Source organism: Gymnodraco acuticeps, unplaced genomic scaffold, assembly GCF_902827175.1.
Source record: "Gymnodraco acuticeps unplaced genomic scaffold, fGymAcu1.1, whole genome shotgun sequence".
In the NCBI taxonomy this organism is placed as follows: domain Eukaryota; kingdom Metazoa; phylum Chordata; class Actinopteri; order Perciformes; family Bathydraconidae; genus Gymnodraco; species Gymnodraco acuticeps.
In genome coordinates, this window is record NW_022991187.1 from 1,983,016 (window position 1) to 2,004,236 (window position 21,221).

At 40.9% G+C, this 21,221-nt stretch overlaps 1 protein-coding gene across 6 annotated transcripts; it reads left to right on the forward strand.

The window, feature by feature from the left end:
* Positions 1-1,605: 1,605 nt before the first annotated feature.
* Positions 1,606-20,208, forward strand: kansl3 (KAT8 regulatory NSL complex subunit 3). Of its 6 annotated transcripts, XM_034238272.1 has the most exons (22): positions 1,691-1,899; positions 3,019-3,290; positions 5,687-5,857; positions 5,952-6,042; positions 6,652-6,837; positions 6,955-7,083; positions 9,397-9,513; positions 9,598-9,696; positions 10,372-10,443; positions 10,551-10,625; positions 11,087-11,244; positions 12,345-12,408; positions 12,549-12,737; positions 13,581-13,737; positions 14,858-14,935; positions 15,203-15,382; positions 15,880-15,961; positions 16,150-16,277; positions 16,623-16,729; positions 17,308-17,506; positions 18,413-18,528; positions 19,558-20,208. In XM_034238272.1, the coding sequence occupies exons 2-22, from the start codon at positions 3,079-3,081 to the stop codon at positions 19,561-19,563; spliced, it is 2,616 nt and encodes an 871-aa protein (XP_034094163.1). In that variant the 5' UTR covers positions 1,691-1,899; positions 3,019-3,078; the 3' UTR covers positions 19,564-20,208. The 6 variants fall into 6 exon arrangements, with proteins under 6 accessions (XP_034094160.1, XP_034094163.1, XP_034094158.1 ...); XM_034238269.1 differs by lacking the exons at positions 18,413-18,528; positions 19,558-20,208 and having other exon boundaries at positions 1,606-1,762; positions 17,308-18,148; XM_034238267.1 differs by lacking the exons at positions 18,413-18,528; positions 19,558-20,208 and having other exon boundaries at positions 17,308-18,148.
* The last annotated feature ends 1,013 nt before the right edge of the window (positions 20,209-21,221 follow it).

A 21,221-nucleotide genomic window follows, 5' to 3' on the forward strand; every position in this document is an offset into this window, starting at 1 on the left:
CACTAACTTATATTGCAGCTATAGGCTATACTTTGGTTTAAATTGCGTGAATAAACTAGCTAGAGAGCTAAAGTTAATTACGTTCATCCAATGTCAGAAGGATTACCTTTTAACAAACGTTGTAATGCTTTTCTTCATTTCAATTTGAGTAAAACATTGAAGATATAACATTGTATTGTTTTCTTTTTACACTGACTCAGATATAACGAAAAGACTACGTCAGTCGAAGCTCAGCTTTGGTAAGGAAGAGACAGGACAGGCAGAGAGAAAGAGAGAGAGAAAGTGATGGAAGTCAGAGAGGAACTGGAGTCACACAAAATAATGTAGGCTTAATAAGCCCATCTATTTATCTATCTATTTATCTATCTATGTATCTATAACAATAGTCTTCATTTACAATAGGCATAATTTTAAAACATACATCTATTGCAGTTATGATGTCATAATAACATACAATTGTATAAAACACAATTTGCTTACATCTTTGTTCTCTTTTGAGAATCAAACAAAACAGATTTAAATAAAAAAAGAATGCAAACAAACAAGTGAAATGAACTAAATAGCTGAATTGCTTTTGATTCACTGGCAGGAGCGACAAATGAGGAGGAGCAAACAGTGAACAACGAGGGAGAGATTGAACAAAAAGAAAGAGTAGAGGACAGAGAGAGTAATGAACAGGAAGAAGACAGAGAGACTAAAGAAGATGGAAGAGAGGCTGCAGGTTATGGAAAGGAGAGAGACATGGGAAATTAATGTTGACAATGTGTTGTGATCATTTTAGCCTCTTCTGCATGTCCAGATCATTAATAGTAACAATCAACTGATTCTTATGTATTACACTTTAAAAATAATTGATGCTGACATTGTTAACCCACTGACATGGTTTGAAATCAATATATTATCCAATGTGTGACCCCCCACAGGACTTAAAAAGCACCTAACTAGATCATGAAAATCCCAAAAATCTCGGGGGGTATCCCCCGAACCCCCCTAGCATGTTTGGACCTCGGTCTATAGGAAATCCTGGATACGGCTCTGCTGGAGGTCACCACTGTCTGTAGTTAACCCAACAGAAAGAAAAAAAATAGTGACCGTCATTTTCCTGAAAGCCTTGTTAATTTTAAGATCTGACAATCCTAGTTCTTTGTGAACAACTTATTTTACTTGAAATATCTAAATTGTTTGGTGGCATTGGGGAAGACGTGTACAACATATTTAAGGTGACAAATGTGATACAAATTCAAATATACCGTTGTTTACTCATATTATTCATGTTTTATGGTGGATAAATATATATGTGGTTCATTTAAATAAATAAAACAAATAAATGTAGCCTTTAAACCATGTAAATATGGGAAATGGATTTCACAGAAGTTCATCAATTTTAGAATAACATTAAAAAAGCATACAATCTAGCGAATTCAGAGTAAAAATATGCACAACGTAACACAATATAAAACAATACATATGTAATGTGTTTATTCAAAAGTATATATTATGTCAACTTCTCCCGCGAAAAACTGCTGTTAAATGGATCTATCAAAAAAAACATCTTTATCCAAAACGTGTTTACCACTGAATATTATTTAAAGATGCAGATTCCGCTAAAATCCTGTCCACGTTTTGCGTCACTCACAGACGCGCCACAAACTGGGTTGCCAGTTATGTTGAAAATGCAGCCCTGACTATCCCCTTGTTTTCAACGGCCCGGAAAAGGGGGTTTTGGAGCTCAACACGGCAACAAATCACACAACAAAAGGAAGTGAGGCTTGTACGCACTAATCATTTTTGTTTTTTAAAACGTGTAGAATTAACAAAAATACGAGCTTGTTGTGATTTATTTGGATCATAATAAGAGTTGAAACCGTCTCGACCAACATGGAGTTATAAAGCGTAAAGGTGAGCAACGAAATAGCGATATTAGGGTAGCTTTTAGCATGCTATGCTAACATTAGCATGCCAGGCCAGCCAGCCCCTTTACACAGCGTTAACATTATTGATGCATATTTAGCTAACATCCACGCAAAGTTATCATATCTAGGCTACGTTTTAATGGTTTGGAAGTTATATTACACCTAAAACAGTTAAATTAGATTATAAAAAACAATAATAATACCTTGTACATGGCAATGGGTGGAGCTCACTGGACAAAGCACCTGCATGTGGGTTTACACTAACATTAATGATTATTTCAAAGGTTTTATTGCCTTTTTAAAAAAAAATCATAATGGTTTTAAAATTTCTACTATATTGTTTTAATTCTTGGTAAACAGGTTCAAAATGTAATATCTTAAGTCCCACACTTCCTTTAACAATGTAACATAAAAGAAATAAAAAATAGTTGCAGAGGAACCGAATAGAATATAATGTGCAGGTAAATGCTAGAGTTCAACTATATACATGTAAAATAGAATAAAAGCAAAGGGATGAGCTAACAACAGAATGTGAAATGTAATACTGTATAAAGATAAAATACTGGTTATTGTAGTAATAAATAAATAAATCTGTGAAATGCAGATTGATGCATCGACATGAGATAGGAGTTCATCAGGCTTATTTACCTTTGGTGGATTATTTCTCTTATCAGTTAATCTTAAGGATATTTCCTGTTTTAGTCTATAACATTTAAGAGAGCACAGCATTTAATCTTACCAGAGTCCAAAGTTATATTAAAATGTCTTGTTTTGATAACAGTCCAACACATAGACTGTAGAGGTTGTTTTTTATTTTAAATCAGCATATTTTATTTTTTCAAAGGCATGATTCGGTGCATTTTATTATGTCTATTTGATTATTTAAAATGGTTGCCCAATAACAACCTTATATAAATGTCTCTCAGCCTGATGTGATTTAGTGAAGCACTTCGATAAAGTAAGGGGACTTGCCTAATGCATTTATTTACAGGTATTTAGTCCTCGTGAATTATAAATATATTAAGCCCCTTGGTGGAATGTAACAAAAGCCATTGTTTGTTTTCTCAGCATATCTCAAATAATACATTTTCCTCCTCTTTGCCAGATTGGTCTGAATCCCAAGTTGCCGAGCTCTTCCCGGGTCCCTTTGGGGCCCAGGAAGAGGATGCATCGAGGCGGGGATAAAGACTTCCAGATATCAGCACGGAAGATGGGAACATCCCTGCTTTTCCAGCTGTCGGCGCATGAAAGAGAGCTGGATTTGGTATTTCTGGACCACAGCTACGCCAAGCCCTGGAACGCCCATCCAGACGCCAGCAGCGCCCGGCCCACACGGACGCTGTTTGTTACCCCTCGTCGCCAGCCTGAACCCGTGTCGTGAGTCAAATATATCCTAATCATAAACAACCATAACAACATATGGAGGCTGTCCAACAACATCATCTATGACCACATTACCATCAAATCGGAGATACAGGGTCCCGCGATTTAATAAGTTCAGACTGAAGCACTCCTTTGTGCACTAGTCAATCCTCAAATTAAATACAGAGCCAAATCCCAGGTGAAATGTACGATAGAATAGAGTAGAATCCTTCATTGTCATTATACAGGTACAATGAGATGAGTAGAGATGCTCCTTTTTTGAAGGTGCCATCAAAAATACAAAAAACAAACTAGAGACGTACGTACAACATTCACGAGAAGACAACATACAAACAACAAGCATTCATATTTCAATATACAGATAAAGTGCAGGAATATATCGGTTTAAGTCCAAATAAATGTGTTTGAATGTGGACTGGACTTTAAAGAGTATATAGCTTACGTTACGTTTTTATTGGATTGCCGTTATAAACACGAGGATTTTTTCATACATAATGCACCAGACAAATCAATACAGCCCTATCTCGGAGGCTGTTGCCAAGCAGTGTAAACATATCATTTGGCCAAGTACAAAACCTTGACCCTTTGTTTTGGACACTAAAAGCACTGATATAAGTTTGTAAAAACAGGCCAACAAATAAGAGAGTAAATCATTAACAATATAACAAATTAGTGACTACAGCCTACTGTTACGTTCCCTTCTAAATCTAGGGGGTACAAAGGGAAGTAACAACACACAAGGATGACCAAGCACGACAAAAGGAGAGAAAACCGATCTCTGAGTAACGAACAAGTCGTTTAATGAACACAACAGGAACACGGGCTCACCAGCCAACTTGCACAGAATAACACGGCATCAATATATATCACGGAGCTCCCCTTCTATCAATCGGCAAGACACAGGTCTGCACACATGCAGCCAGAGGAGGAAAAAAGGAGAGACCACTGCAGTATTCCTCCGGTCCTATATGGAGGCCCTGATTAGGAATTAGGAGCACCTGGGGAGAGGCTGCACCTGGGGAGAGGCTGCACCTGGGGAGAGGCTGCACCTGGGGAGTCAGAGGGAGAGAGAGAAAAACACACACACGACCACACAAACACTACGGCAGGTAACACCTACCATTAGGTTATTCTCAGTTTCACACCGACAAAGTGCAGGAATATATCGGTTTAAGTACTAGTGTTGTCACGATACCAACATGTTGGTTTCGATACCGATACCAAGTCAAGAATTGCGATTCCGATTCTTTTTCGATACTTTTCTTAAAAAAAGGAAAACAGTCTTAAATGTAATTATTGTGCTTTATTTCACACCAGAACATAACACACACTTTTAAACAATGAGAACAATAAACAAAATAAATGACAATAATTCGTATTAAATAAAATTAAGCCTCATCTCAAACAACTTTTTTGTTTTATAAAATATAATTTGTTTAATATTTTATTAACATGTACAGTAATATAAATAATTATTGACAAAATGTATATTGCAGATGTTAGCCATATTAGTAAGTTAGCTAAAAATATAGCCATATTAGACGGTTATCATTGCCATGAATTGCCTCGTTTGTCACAAATAAATGACACTGGTTTGACTTAGATTTGAGGGCATGGGCATGTTACACATTCGCTAACCTGTCTGTCTTTAAATTCTTTAAACAGCTCTGGATTCCGGTCGGCAGGTGCTTAGCCAAGTTTGATGTGTTGGCTCCCTTGGTTTGCAGGGATCTAAAACATGTCTCACAGACAGGCCTCGTGGTGTCCGTAGGCTTGCCCTCACTGTCAGAGATATCGCTCAAATACTTCCAAATTTAGCTTCTGGCGTCTTTTGTGTCAACAAGCCGAGGCGCAGCGGCAGTTGCACTCCCACTTGCAGCCATGCTTCTAGTTTTCTCACATGCTCTGGCAGCTAGCGCGTGGCCGAGTGCACGAGAGAGGGGAGGGACTTAGAACGTGTTTGAGAGGGGCGGGACTGCAGGCACGGCTGCAGTGCAGGGAGTGGAAGCAGAGCGCTGAACACACACGGCTCTTATTAAAACGGCGCTTTCTCACCGGAGTACTTTCCCCGTCATTCTTAAAGTACCGATACTAATGAAACGGAGGAATCGTACCGTTTTTAATGGCAGGGTATCGCGGTACCTTTCAAGTATCGGTACACCGTGCAACACTATTAAGTACAAATAAATACGTTTGAATGTGTGTTAGAGGGTCTTTGAGAATGTTATCTTTTGAATGATCGTGATATTTTATTAAATGTTCCTTTGTATCGTGTCTTAATGTTTGCCATTGTTGATGTTGCAAATGGAGCTGCTGTGATGCAAAGGTGCGCGACTGGGTCGACGGTGTTTCTGCTGTAACTTACTTGATACCCTTGTCTTTGTCTGCAGAGACCCTGATTCACTTCTGGATGTGGAGACGGTGACACCGAGACCTGTTCCTCTGTATGATAATCAGAAAGCTCTCAGTGTGATGAAGGAGTGTGAGAGACATGTTCTGTTTGCTCGTACCGTCGCTGAGAGCCCCCCACCCCCCGATGACTGGGAGGAACATGTAAACAAGTAAGCAATCATCTAGAGCAAACCACTGTTCATTTATTATTTACTTTAAATGTTAAAGTACTTTTTTTTTAACGTTTTTATTATTGTGTTTCAGGATTGGATGGTCAGTGGCCCAGAACAAGCTGTTCAACAAAGTCCTTAAAGCTTTACAAGCTGAAAGACTAGCGCGTCTTGCCAATGAACATGTAAGTTTAGCTCATAGCTAATACTGTTCTCAAGCCATATGCATTTTAAAGTGTTTTTTTTGTTCAAGCACCATTTGTAAGCGATGGATTGAAATGGTTATTACTCTCTGAAATCAGTTATTGCAGAGTTATGGTGTGTCATTTGCTTAGTCTATATAACATAGGCACAAAGGTATTGTGCATTGGTGACTGAGAGTATATAGCTTACGTTATGTTTTTATTGGATTGCCGTTATAAACATGAGGATTTCTTTCATACATAATGCACCAGACAAATCAATGCAGCCCTATCTCTGAGGCTGTTGTCAAGCAGTGTACCCTCTTTGGAGTAAACATATCATTTTGCCAAGGACAAAACCTTGACCCTTTGTTTTGGACACTAAAAGCACTGATATAAGTTTGTAAAAACAGGCCAACGAATAAGAGAGTAAATCATTAACAATATAACAAATTAGTGACTACAGCCTACCATTTTATAGTCTGCATTATTGCGGCCCAGTTATTCTCAGTTTCACGGTTCTAAAGTTAAGGCAAAGCGTCTTCCTGTGAAGTCATATGTGAATCTAAAGCCATTTGTAAATTGGCCCCTTTGGGCTCTTGCTTCCTTTAGGCTTCCAATGAGCCAATCTTGCGGAGGATAGCCGTGGACAACTGTGCCAGGAAGGTGCGCCATGCATTAGCCAGTGTGAGCTGGGACACCAAACTGACGCAGTGGTTACACACTACCATGATTGAATCCTTGAGCCTGGCGATGCTAGCTGCCTACCTGGATGTTCTGCAGACTCTCAAAAGCAAGGTATGATGTGTGCAGTTAAAAGACATCTAAGAAATATTTCCCCTCAGATGTCTGCAGTAGTAATACAAGATCTGGGATTGGTGATTCATTACTTTTTGCCTCTTTGTGTCTTGGAAGTTGCCGTTGCTGATTGACAGAATGTTGCTAACGACTACAAAGACCGGCGCTCCAAGTGCCGAGGCCCTGTCGCTGCTGCTGAAACGGCCCTGGGACCCAGCTGTTGGAGTCCTGTCGCAAAACAAACCGGTAACGCTAAACTATTGCAAGAGAAAGCTTGTTTATTTGAATTAGGACAAGGACAGGGAGAAAGATCTATCCATCTATCTATCTATTCATCTATCTATCCATCCATCCATCCATCCATCCATCCCTCCATCCATCCATCCATCCATCCATCCATCCATCCATCCATCCATCCATCCATCCATCCATCCATCCATCCATCCATCCATCCATCCAATCCATCCATCCATCCATCCATCCATCCATCCATCCATCCATCCATCCATCCATCTCCATCATCCATCATCCATCATCCATCCATCCATCCATCCATCCATCCACCATCCATCCATCCATCCATCCCCATCCATCCATCCATCCATCCATCCATCCATCTATCTATCCATCTATCCATCCATCCATCCATCTATCCATCCATCTATCCATCTATCCATCCATCCATCTATCCATCCATCCATCCATCCATCCATCTATCCATCCATCCATCCATCCATCCATCCATCCATCTATCTATCTATCTATTCACCTATCTATCCACCTATCTCTCCCATCTATCCATCCATCCATCCATCCATCCATCCATCCATCCATCCATCTATCTATCTATCTATTCACCTATCTATCCACCTATCTCCATCCATCCATCCATCCATCTATCCATTCACCTATCTATCCACCTATCTCTCCATCTATCCATCCATCCATCCATCCATCCATCCATCCATCCATCCATCCATCCATCCTCCATCCATCCATCCATCCATCTATCTATTCATCTATCTATCCACCTATCTATCCACCTATCTCTCCATCCATCCATCCATCCATCCATCCATCCATCCATCCATCCATCCATCCATCCATCCATCCCTCCATCCTATCCATCCATCCATCCATCCATCCATCCATCCATCCATCCATCCATCCATCCATCCTCCATCCATCCATCCATCTATCTATCTATCTATTCACCTATCTATCCACCTATCTCTCCATCCATCCATCCATCCATCCATCTATCTATTCATCTATCTATTCATCTATCTATCCACCTATCTCTCCATCTATCTATCCATCCATTCATCCATCCATCCATCCATCCATCTATCTATCTATTCATCTATCTATTCATCTATCTATCCATCCATCCATCCATCTATCTATCTTTCCATCCATCCATCTATCTATCTAACGGTTTACAAACATTTCGGTTCGGTACGTACCTCGGTTTTTAGGTCATGGTTCATACGTTTTTGGTACAGCAGAAAAAATTATCACAAAACATAAAATATTTTTTGGGTTTTTTTAATTATTATTAAACTGTGAATAATGTATTCACTCAAATAAATACAAAATATGATAAAATAAACATTAAGGTGCAGCATTTCGATGAACTGAAATAATCTGTATTTGAACTGTACTGTACTAGTTTGACATTAGGACTAGCTTGTCATTGTATTTTCATGTTTCTTTAAAGAAAAATGAACTCGTCCACATTGCTTGCCGAAAGGGCAGATCTGCTGGCACTAACCATGTTTCCTGCTGTGGAGAACACCCTCTCTAGGGACAGAGGTAGCAGATACAGCCAGGTAGCGCTTTGCTAACATGGCAACCTAAGGATATTTGGCGTTTGTAATAGCTTTGGCTCGGTCTGAACTTTGAGTGGTGGAGGCTTAAATGCTAGCGGGAGTTGGGTTTGCACTTCAGTCTTTTTTCTTTTGGTACCGGTGATATTCATGTTCGGGTGATGCCTTTTCAAATGAGTGTGCAAGTTTGATGTATTGCCAGCCGCGTAACCAATTTTAGTTGAACAATGCCAACAATTGTCCGTCATCTTTGTACGTAACTGCAAAACCAAAATGTTCCCAAACCGGAGACTTCAATGATGCTGGAGGATTTTCGAGCTCAACTTTATCTGCGTTCGCCATTTAGACAGTTCCTCAAATTACTGACTAAATTTGAACGCATCCCTGTGACCAGCTCTCATAGTATGCCTCTCGTCCAATCAAATGACTTGGTCGCTCTATGACGCGTTGAACCCAATGGTTGAACCCAATGTGAGCAAATTACTCTGAATGCTGCGACGCAGCACCTGAGATTACTTCCAAAACGTTGTTCACGTTCTAAATTTTTTACGTTTACCGAACCGAAGGGCCCGTACCGAATAATTTCGGTACGGGTACGTATACCGTTACACCCCTACTATCTATCCATCTATCTATCTATCTATCTATCTATCTATCTATCTGTCTTCTATTCTATCTGTCTGTCTATCTAAAAAACTAATTTGTCTCATATTCTTCTCTCTTGTTTCAGAGCAAGCTTCATGGATCCCCTCTCATCCTAATTGCACCATCAAGCCCAACCAATCCCGCGCTCTCTACCTCGAGGCGAATGAGATTCTGGCAGTCTCAGCTGTCGTGTTTGGGAAAGGTCAGTCAACTTTATATCTGTTACTCGCCATCTTGATTATTAATAATCCCAGGAAAGAACCTATAACAACTGTTCCTATCTCAGGTCATTCCAGTGCACAGTCACGTCAGCAGCGGAGCCAATATTGGCATCACACAGTGTCTGGAGCACATGTTGGGCACCGTCAGGGCCAAGGTCATGGAGGTAGGATGTTCTGTCCTTATTTGCTACTTATGTGATTATATTTGCAGTGTGATGGTGTTTGTACAACTTTCGTAGTCGATTTGGTTTTAATGTGCACATCTCAACATCAATCATGCATAAAAGGTCGTCCATATACTGGCCAAACGAGCAGAGTGTCTTTTGTGTATTATTAACTTGCAATGCTCAGTTTTTGCCAATTAAACCACAAGCCGACCTACTAGAAAAATGGTGTTAAAATGTCCACGTTTCCACCAGATCCGACCACAGAGGGCATATCTTTGCTTTCCATTAATTTCCTATTAAAGCCGGAGAAGAGGTTGCAAATTAAGTTGCTCTAGAAATAATCGTATACAAATAACCCCACCCATCATGACGTGCATGGCTCACGAAACTTGTCCTAAAATGAAACAATATTCAGCAGTTGCATTTCCTGTTTCTCGAACAAAAATGTTTTCAGAAATAGATTTTGATTAGTTGTTTAGCTTACCAGAAAGTTAATGATCACCCCAACCTTTAATTTCTGTTTAATTTGGGAAAACAATGTTTCGCCAACTCTTCAGGATTCATGTCTGAAGACAAAATGGAGGATAATACCATGTTGAATACAGCTTCTGTTTTATTTTGTACATTATATGTATGCAGATGTAATAATTATGTCATACATTTAACCACCAGGTTCACAGTCACTTCCCCCACAAACCCATTATCCTGGTTGGCTGGAATACGGGTGCTCTCATCGCCTGTCACGTAAGGTTCCTTATAACTTATTGCTGCAATGTTATGTGAGGCTAAACAGTTCCCCCCCCCCCCCATTCTTTAAAGCACCACTTGTTATAAAAACAAATGTATTACAGGTTTCCCTAATGGAGTATCTCACCGGTGTGGTGTGTCTCGGCTTCCCGCTGCTGACAGTCAACGGGCCACGAGGGGTAAGCAATCATATTTCAATCATAGAGTGGTGCAGGGATGACGTATTTTTGTCGGCCAACCCGTAAGTAAGCTGCGCATGGGTTCCCTCGACAAAAAAGCTATGGCATTTCTCCATAGGATTTTGGAATATTGTAAAAAATAAGCTCTGTGGAAAACAATCCGGTTTGATAAATCCACATTTTGTTCACCCTGATAATCTCCACATGTCTACCCTTTACAATTTTCGAATCATAAATCTAATCGATAGATTTATGATCAATAGATTTATCATTTGAAAATTATAAAAGTAGGGTAGACATGTGGAGATTATCTTACTTCCGGGTCGGCCTACAAAAATACGTCATCACTGCACCACTCTATTTTATGGATTGTTTCTATTGTTTTGTAAATACTTATTTTATTTCATTCTTTCTATCAGAAAAACTGAACTTGATTTGAATGAATTTCTACCGGTTTGCAGGATGTGGACGACCCTCTGCTGGACATGAAGACCCCCGTGTTGTTTGTGTTGGGCCAGAACGCCCTGCAGAGCAGCATCGAGGGCATGGAGGAGTTCAGAGAGAAGCTGAGGGCGGACAACAGCATGGTGGTGGTGGGGGGATCCGACGACAACCTCAGGTCAGTCACGACCCTTAATGGTGGCTGTAATGGCAACTTTATTGTCCCAATGTCCTATATTCGTCTATTGCCATTACTTCACAGGATTATGAGCGATCCAGACGCAGACACATAACAGATGCTTTGATGCCGTTTAGAATGATGTTTATTGAACGTTTACATTACCAAGGTTTAATTACTGAGTCAATGGTCGTATCTTGAGCATCTGCTGAGCTGGTTAGATCACTGTGCTCTTCCTCCTGTGTCCTCGCTCTTCCGGTCACCTATGACCCCTTTTATACACCCAGTGCAGCTAACCCCTGCAACCAAGTGTTCAAGAATAATATTGCACTATAAATATAAATAAAGTAAACTGACATGCCAACAACAACAACAACCATAAAATGGCTCCTACAGTGGCTGTTTAAGCAGCAAGAAATATGAGTTCAGTATAAAGATTTTAATATAATTCAGTAGTAAATAGGGGCTTTCACACCAAGTACTTTGCCGTACTTAGTTCATCAGAACTCTTTAGTTCTGATGAACTAAAACTAAAGAGGAGATCGCGTTCACACCGGAATAAGTCCCTGGGGGAGGATTACGCAAATGAAGCCGCTGACGTCACTTCTTCTTCTTCTGCCTTGGGTTTACTGGCAGGCCGCAAACAACTTCACGGCGTATACTGCCACCCGAAGCTACCTAGAAGCTGCTGGGACTCCCAGCAGCTTCTACTGAAGCCTTCCGAGTAAATCGCCAGAACGCCGACACCTCCTCATCTCCACCGCTCCCACGTTCTATTTTGTGTTGCCATAAGTTAGTCTCTCTCCGTTGTTGCGCTGGGCTAATGCTAATAATGCTAATGCGAGCAAATAAAATGGCGGCTTCACAAAACCTTTTTGGAGTTTTGCGGGGCGTGGTTTGCATTCCGCCCAGCCAATCAGAAATGGGAACCTTTTTCTCCCATGAAAGTACCTCTTCTCTAGCAGGGGGTAAAAGGTTCTCATGAACTAAGTTCTTGTTCCGGATTTCTTTGGTGTGAACGCACATTTTCGGAACTATACTGGGAAATGTACTCCGGTGTGAAAGCGCCTATTGTAACAGTGAATCTTTTCCCTACACAGGATTAATTCAGCAAAGATGAAATCAGAAGGACTGACGCAGACAATGGTTGACCGCTGCATTCAGGTTCGTCCTTGTAATAGGACTTATATCATTTCTCATTTTGTCTGGGGTGTTTCTTATCCCCTGCAGTACTTTTTTAAAACTAAAGAACTGCTCTGATGGTGCTAACAAACCGTTTTCTTTCTTCCATCACTGTTCTGCAGGATGAGATCTCTGACTTCCTGTCAGGCGTCCTCACTCGAGCGGAGGGTCACGGCCACGGCTCCGGGGAGATGAGGGACCAGGACACAGAAAAGAAGAAAAGGCCTCGGCGGGAGCTTCCCTTCGACTTGGAAAGAGGGCGACCTTCCTCTCCTGCACTCAGACTTCCCATCTCACCGTCAGGTTCAGAGGTCAGTTAGCAGGGGCTACATTCACCGCCATTTATCAACTGGTTGGAAGTGTCACAATGTTCAGCTTTAAAAAGAACCACCTGATAAGAATATTTGAAGTATTCATTATATTTCTAAATGGAACTAAATAATTAACCATTTGATTTTGTGTAATAATGGCTTGGTTTGCTTTGTATTCCCAACATTGGGAACGTTTTAGAAAAGCGGTCCAGTCATGAACATCTTATGAAAATAAGAGAAGCGGTTGAGATTCTAAACTAATCACTTCTTCCTCATCCCTTAAATGGTTTCTGTATCCTGGGGTGCACATTCATTTGACAGGCTTTGTCCATGTGATACATGGGTGTAATATTGTGTAATAACAGTGCAATGAGGATGTAACATGGATATTATATATGGGTGTAATATATAGGTGAAATAAATGAAATGCCTATATTCATTAACAAATTATTGATTTTTATTTTCCAAGTGCTCGCCCATTTAAGGGTTAAAAAAGGATGGCTTCTCACTTTTTCTCAAGTGCTAGCTAATGAGAAATTGTATCTGCCAGACATCAGAATGTCGTTTAATGAAATTCTCTCATCTTTGCTCAACTGAGTAAAATAATTTAGAGGAATAAACATGTGCATGTCTTAGGTTTTCCTCTGTAATCTAACATTTTGTTGACTGCATCTGGGAGGAATTTTAAAATACAGACCCTAGTGTTAGCTTGCTGCAACCATTTCCGATAATACAAAATGTTTTGAATGAGGATAAATAGCAGTAGGTTTACATGCAGTAGGAATGATTGCCGTCAATGAATCATGAGTCATCCTTTGTTCCTCCTTCTTGCTGTTTTCTCAGGATCTGTCGAGTGTCTGCAGCAGCCCCACGTCCAGTCCCAAACCCAAGACGTCGGGTCTGTCTCCAGCTCAGAAGTCCAGTCTGATCACAGCCACGCAGCTCCTGAAGACACACATGCAGCGCTCGGGCACAGTGCTCACTCACAAGCAGGCTCAAGGTTAGTTCACCACCACACACAACTCCACACAGGGTTCCCGTGGGGTCTTAAAAACTCTTATATTTGATAATCAGAATTTAAGGCCTTAAAAAGTGTTAAATATGATCAAAACAATTAGAAAGGTCTTAAATTAGATTTAAAAGGACTTACAAATGATCGGATTTGAAAGGTACTTCTGTGTTGCGATCAATTTGTATTGAAATAAATCAACATGGAACCAGTAATCACTAACTTTGCATCCCCCCGGACCCATATCGGAGAACACCCAGCTAGTAACCTAGCAACCAAGCTTCAGCTAGCGAGAGCACGCTCGTGAGACGTTGCGCCGGTGTTATGAATGCCCGCCGATATATGCATGCACCTCGTGGGAGCGCACACAGCGTAAAGCATAACACGGCATAACACCAGAGCCTCGCTGCGGGGAAACTTTGCCGCTGAGTTTGTTCTAATCTGTCAAAATGAAAGACTGCTTTCAGATATTATTCTTTTTGCCACCACTGCCTCCGGGCGACGTTTGGGTCGACGTCAACCCTAAAAGCGGAGGCGCTGTGGACGCTAAATACCGTAGCTAAACACCAATCATACAACAGCAACGATGAAAGATTGTAGCCAAGGCAGCAGAGCTCAGAAGACAGCTCTTGTCACACATACATACACAGAGACACCCACACACACACTTTCACGGTTAGGCAGTTTTTTCTGCTTTTTGGCTAACACAGTTCTGTGTGCTGTTATGTTCAGTCATCGTTCTTATGTTGATTGGAATACATTTACTTCGAAAGCAATTATGGGACGTATTTTATTCTTTCATAGCAATTTTCCTTCATTCTTTCTTGCCGTGAAATAGTTCTTAAATTCTATTCAAAGTGGTCTTAAAAAGTCTTACATTTGAGTTGGTGAAACCTGCAGGAACCCTGTCCACAGCCACATTCCTATCCACGTGCACAGTCATTCACCACACATCTCTGCTGTGTGAGAGATAAGAAAATGATTATGAAGCTTATCGCGTCCCAACATCTGACGGGGCAGGATAGAATGTGACTGATATACTTTCCTCTCACCCGCTCTCTCTTCTCTTCCTACGTCTCTCTTTTCCGGCTTTCTTTCCTCTTCATTCCAGCTCAGTTTGCTGCTTTTATGAAACAAAACATGCTTGTGAGGAAAAACCTTCCTCCTGGCACTCCTCCTTGTATTTTTGGTAAGTGTCTGTCCCTCTTCCTTTCTCTTTCCTCCGTGCTTCTTTCTTTGTTTCCATTGCTCCCATGTTATATGAGCAGCCCTGGTTTGTCACTAATCACATGGTGGTGTCTACTTTGGATTTGACATGAATGAAACACAGAATAGTCATTTTTATTTATTGCTCAAAGTAGATTATTACAGACAGACAGGTGTAATATTAAAGGTCACAGATAAACGAGGTTCCTCAGCAGTCTGCTCAATGTCTGTGTTGGTTTGCGCGGTGCAGTGCCAGTGAGCAGCGATCAGATGGAGGGCCTGGACAGAGATGAACTGAGGCCCCATGGCAAGAGGAGGCAGGCGCCGAGTCCCACACCAAGCAAGGCCTCCAAAAGAGCCAAGATCAAGGTCACCATCGTTTCCCAAAGCGAGTCAGCAGGGGGCAGCATCAGCCCTGCTGCACAGGAAGGTACACACCCTGCTCTCCTGACCTTATGACAAACATATGATCATAGGAAACAAATACTGTTGTTTTTTTGCCTATGGGTTGATCAAATCACTTGTGGGAAACCCTGAATTGGAAAAGGTTTTAGCGGATCACCTTCATACCGATCTAAGAAATGATTGATAAGAAAATAAACCTGTGTTTTTGTTTGGTTTACAGTATTGTTAAAGTGAGTAAGTAGGATGAAATGTATTTATTAATTCTTGCAAAAGCTGTGGGGTTTCTTTGAGAGTTTGTCCGATGTGAGCGTCTTAGAACAGGGTGTCGTATTCATATTCTGTACGAACTGTAAAGCCTCCCGAGACAAATGTGTGATATTTGGCTGTATAACTCAACTTTGATTGATTGATTGACCTGACACAGGTACTTCCTAGTGCTTGTTTCATACATAATGACTACATGAAGTATCTTCTTTAATTAGTTTGAAATTAAATCAGCATGATGTTTATTTCTCCCTGCAGTTTCCGGGAAGCCCTTAACGGTGACGTTGGGACAGACTGTGGCAGGAGCCAAGGAGCTCTCTGGACTCCTCACAGGCCAGCGGTAAGCTATCCTGCTTCACACCGGCACATTCCGTATCAAACCCCCTGATCCTGCCTACACCCACGCCTACGTTCCCCTCTTTTGACAAAAGTGTGTCTGCTGCAGAGGGATTGATGAGTGGTGTAGTCTGGGAGCTGAGTGGTGGCCAACGCTCCTGAGTAGATTGGTGGTTATGTGTGTCACTGCAGGTCTGGTAGTCTCTCAGAGGTTTCTGGTGCCCTGTCGTCAGGCTCCATCTCTTTCAACAGCGTGCAGCCGTGCATGGTATCAGGCTCCTCCACACCAGTCCAGGTGCAAGCTCCGGCTACTGCCCAAGGTATCTGTGTCCTGTCCTGCCCTGCACGCTTGTTAACACTCAACTGTGCGGCTAATCAGCACAGTGACCTCTACACACTTCTAACCGCTTTGTAGAGGGAGAATACACACTGGATAAGAGCAGTGTGTGAGGACAACATATTTGATCAACTTCATCATTGATTACCTCTTGCGCCATCGCTGTCTGTCAATGTCCCCAGCCTTACCCTTTGGACACGACTTCTCATACCGTGTGTATGTGTGTGTTCATCTAGTCTAGGCCTCTGGGGATTGGATGGGAGCTGTTTGTCAATATGCCTCCCAAATGTCAGCACCATTGATTTACTGTCTCTGTGTTTGTGTGCAGGGTCTTCCGCCAGCAGTCTGCTTCAAGGCCTAAGTTACAGTCTTCAGGAGATCGTCACCAAAACGCCTAGCTTTCCCTCCACAGATGCCAGTACAGGCAGCACACAGGTAACTGTGGTTACATGTTTACATTACATACACGTTTGAATGACCAAAAAGGACCTTTTGCTTCATTTAAAGTTCAGTCACTAAGAATTATCTATACTCTACTGGAGCCATTTTCCAAAAATATAAAGGGTAGCTTTGGTTTTCTTCAACCTGCACCTAATGTGTCAACATTGTTGTTTCCAAGTGACTAATAGGCACACGTTTTAGCGCATTGTAGAGAAACAAAAACACATGAGAAATTCTCTGGGTAGATAAAATGGCTGGCATATTTAATATCAAGAAGGTTATCTGGATGAGTTTAACTACCCTCACTCCTCGGTCACAAAGAAAGCAATAATGCCAAAATGCAGCAATTAAGATAGAATTGTAGCAACACTCATGGGAGCTACCATCCATAGCAATTGAAGTCGGAACAAACAGACCTGACATTTCAGTTTTGAATGTAAATTATACAATCAACATGAAAATGAAAAAACTGTGGCAAAAGTGAACTAATAAGACTAAATCATGAAGTTTATTCTCAGTGTTTTAAATATAACAAGACCTTAAACTGTTTGACCTCTTCTCCCCCCCCTCAGGCGGTCTGTGGTCGGCCCCAGGCTCAGGTCCTGAGCTCGGCCGGTCCCAGCAGCAGCGCTCTGCTCCGGGCGGTGCCTGTGGTCGCCTCAGGAGGAGCGGCTAAAACCACCGCCATCCACCAGCTGCTCACTAACGGCGGGTTGGCCAAAATAGCCAGCAGCTTGCCCGGCTTGGCGCACATCACCAATCAGACCGCTGGTATGTCTAGAACTGCCAAAACACGACGGCCACGTTGAATGCTCAGAGTTCAATCCCACTTTGTTTTGGAAACACTAGTTCAGGACGTCTGTAGGCCACAGAGAGCCGCAGTACACGACCTTAGAGGACGGCTCTGTCACCGCGTGTAGATGAATGCCTGGAAGAACCTGACTGTTGTGAGGTGTGCAGATATGCAGCATCGGAGGGCAGATCAGTGCCGCATGATTTATTTTCATGTTCAGAAAGAGCCATTACGGAAATGTGAGGTAGAGTTTGAAGCCTATGTTTGACGCATAATGTTTATGTAGAAGTGGATGCATGTGTAAAATAAATATTAATGAATAAATCCATTTGATACTGAAGAATTGTGAACTAAGTTAAAACCAGTGTGGGTATGATTGACCAACTTTAAAATGATACCCAAAAGTAAAATCCAGATCGCTTTGTTTGTCCCATTTGAGCTGCATTTCATGTTTTTGTTATCCATGTTGTAACATTTTGTAACCCTTCCATCAAATCACCTGCTTATAATATCCATATGTATGAATGCTGTCCTCTAACAGAGAAAGGCAGTAACACATTACACATGGCATCTCCCGAGCTCTGTTCATGTTGTTACAATAAAGACTGGAATCAAAATCATGTTTTCATTGCTCCTTTTTCTTTCAGTGTCAATCAGTTCTCACTCCTTTTGCCTATTTTTAAAACTCCTAAATGTGCTTTTACCTCTCATTATGTTCATTGTCCAAACCTGCTTTTGATTTGCTTACCTGACCACGAAGCAAAAAGGTTATTCTGATGACTTCCTTCACAACTTTTTGACAAGTAATTGGCTGCGTTCCATTTTTACTGAGTGTGTTTGGGGGGTTACGGTAGTGCTGAGCAGTTTTCTTTGTGTGTCATTAGGGCAGAAAGCCCCCACCTCGATAACGGTGACCCTGAGAGGAGCCCAGTCGAGTAGAGTGGGATCTCTCAGCCAAGACTACGAGGCTGTGACGCCGATTCGCACCCTTGAGCCAAAGGTGTGTCTACTTTAAACATCTAACGGCTACCGATAAAGCCACAATTGACTTCAAACTCTTGATGTGATAAGTGTGGCTTTCTGCTTGTTGATCATGTAATATCAGCTTGTAGTGCTTTTCACAGTGCCCACATTGTTTTCACTCAAACTCAAGGTAATTTGTCTTTTGGAAAGCTTGTGAACATCTTAACTGCTATGGCAACTCCAATGCCATTAATTAACCTTTGTGTTGTCCTCCTCCCAGTTTGACAGTTAATAAAAATATAGTTCAAATCCTCAGCTGTAATGTTTTTAGCCAACTCAATTCCCACGTATTACCACCAGTTTGACTGTCCTTTTTGGAATCAATAGACCTCATTTACTCACAACAATGTTAAGTAATTGACACCAGAAAAACACGGATACTATACATTTCAATAAAACACCCGTAATTCAATGAAAGCATGATCAGTATTTCTTCTCGCTAAGAACATGGAACAATCTATGATACTTTTAATAACCCCTTTTATTTATTTTTTGTGAAGACTATTAAATAATGAATATTTATTAACCTGCTTGATGGTTAACCTTTACCCAATTAAGTGTGGTGTTTTCTGGCTTAAAACCCAAAACATAGTTAATGCTCTCCTTATTCCCTATTGTTCGACATGATGAAACCCTAAAGGTCCAAGTGTGGTAAACTGGTTTGACTTGTGTCTTCAAAAAGTCACATTTTAGAGGCATATGTATTTTGAAGGATATTTATTTTCCATTTTTGATGTTTTAATCATAGAAAGCTATATAAAATGCTGCCATAAGTGCAGAGTGAAAAAGACTTTATCCTAATCCATCTAAGGCTGTGTACAAGAAGGAGCTGCGCTTATGAAAATATCCTCACATTATTACTGAAGAGCTGTATGCACTCTAAAGTCTTTGTGCCAAATAAGTAAATGTCAAACAGTCCTTTGTCTCTAAGACTTTAATTAAAATAGGCTTATTGTTATATTTTCCGCAGTGTGAGTTAATGAATTCCACTGTGCCCTTCTTACAGCAGTGAAGGGTTTCCATGTGGCGTTACACCTGAGCTAAGCTGGGGCTCTTCCTGCTGATGAGACTGTTCCCTCCCTGAGATGATGAACACGCCAACCTGCAACTCTCACAACACCTGGCCGTCCTCCAGAGACTCCCTGCGGAGAAGGAGAAGGCCATGCAGTCGCTGTTGGCTGTGGCTGAATGCTGCGTTGCTTAACCTCTATGTACAGCAGAGGAGCGCTGACTCTGCGTCTCCATGCTTCAGTCTGGGCTCTCTTCTTACACACCTCTGACAGCCAGGAGGAAAACCTGATCTCATGTCATCCTCAAGGGAGGAAACTTTATCATGTGAGGATAAACTGCAAAGTACCTGGACTTGGACAGTCTTGCTGCTGACTTTACACCTACATCTTGATAAAAAACAAAACGTTAGCTTTGCTTTATAAGTGTATATTAATGGAACAATTCACCCCCAAAATGATCTTTTGTATATACATTACTCAGCCCCTTTTACATTTTAATGAGGATCTATTATGCTTTTGGGGTTTTTTATATTTCCTGAATTGTGTTATATAGGTTTAAGAAAAGCAGATATTTGTCTTTGAATTCATAGTAACCGAGTAATTGTGTAGGTGGAGTATCCCTTTTAGTATAAATCCTTTTGCCATCATCTCTTTTGCATCTCATTTATCATAGCATCATAGCCCTAGAGGAGTATGGTTAATAGGAAGGTCAGCTTGAACATTTCTGAATATCTCTCTAAAGTCGGAGGTTCCATATTGTTTATCACAGTAATTACATCATTACACGATTACAGCGGTTCATCATAATAAGAGCAGTGAAGGTTTTCCTTCACTGTGACAAACAACTTCACCTTATGATGACCTAAAATATGTTAGAGGGAAAAATGTACTTTAACCCTCCTATTATCCTCAGATTTACTTTACACCCTTTATCCTCTGGGGTCAATTTGACCCCAGTAGTTTAAGACTCAAGACAATGATCATATTCCACATTTTAACCAACATGTATGTCTCTGGTGCTTTAGGTATCTTGTTGACTACCTAAATAACCATTTAAATAAAACATTAGCCCAACCTCCCCCCCCCCCCACAGACCCCTTTATACATCCAGAATTCCTATTATGTGAATATCGACAAATATATAAATCACCATAAAATCTCACATACTGAAATAAAATGTTAAAGTAAGATCTTTTTGATGTTGTTAAAGGACCAATAGCTAAAGCAGAGGGTAGTTTTGTTTTTACAATGATACATTCGCATGTATTAGTCACCTCAATATCATCCTACACAATCAACACAAATATGTGTGTATATGTTTTACACTACTAAAACAGCCTGGGGTCAAATTGACCCCAAGGAACACCAATGCGTACAAAGTGCATACAGGACATTTAAAAAAGATCTTCATGTTTATTTTATGTTTACCCATTAGTCCTCACTAAATTAGGAAAAGTCATGAAATAATAAGCAAACAAAATAATGTGAACCCTTTTCTTCGATACATTAAACATTGAATGGGGTCAAATTGACCCCAAGGATAACAGGAGGGTTAACTCAAATAAATGTCAGTATGTGTCACAATCATGTGAATGCAGAGGGTACAAAACATGCATTGAGGCCTGGAATTAAAGTTGTAGTAAAAAGCTGCATTACAGGA

Bases quoted from the DNA above. Each gene is read 5' to 3' on its own strand.
- kansl3 (XM_034238272.1), top strand. From the start codon at position 3,079: ATGCATCGAGGCGGGGATAAAGACTTCCAGATATCAGCACGGAAGATG. The intron at 12,409-12,548 runs GTTCGTCCTTGT...ACTGTTCTGCAG, and splicing joins TGGTTGACCGCTGCATTCAG to GATGAGATCTCTGACTTCCT. The intron at 14,936-15,202 runs GTAAGTGTCTGT...TGCGCGGTGCAG, and splicing joins CACTCCTCCTTGTATTTTTG to TGCCAGTGAGCAGCGATCAG.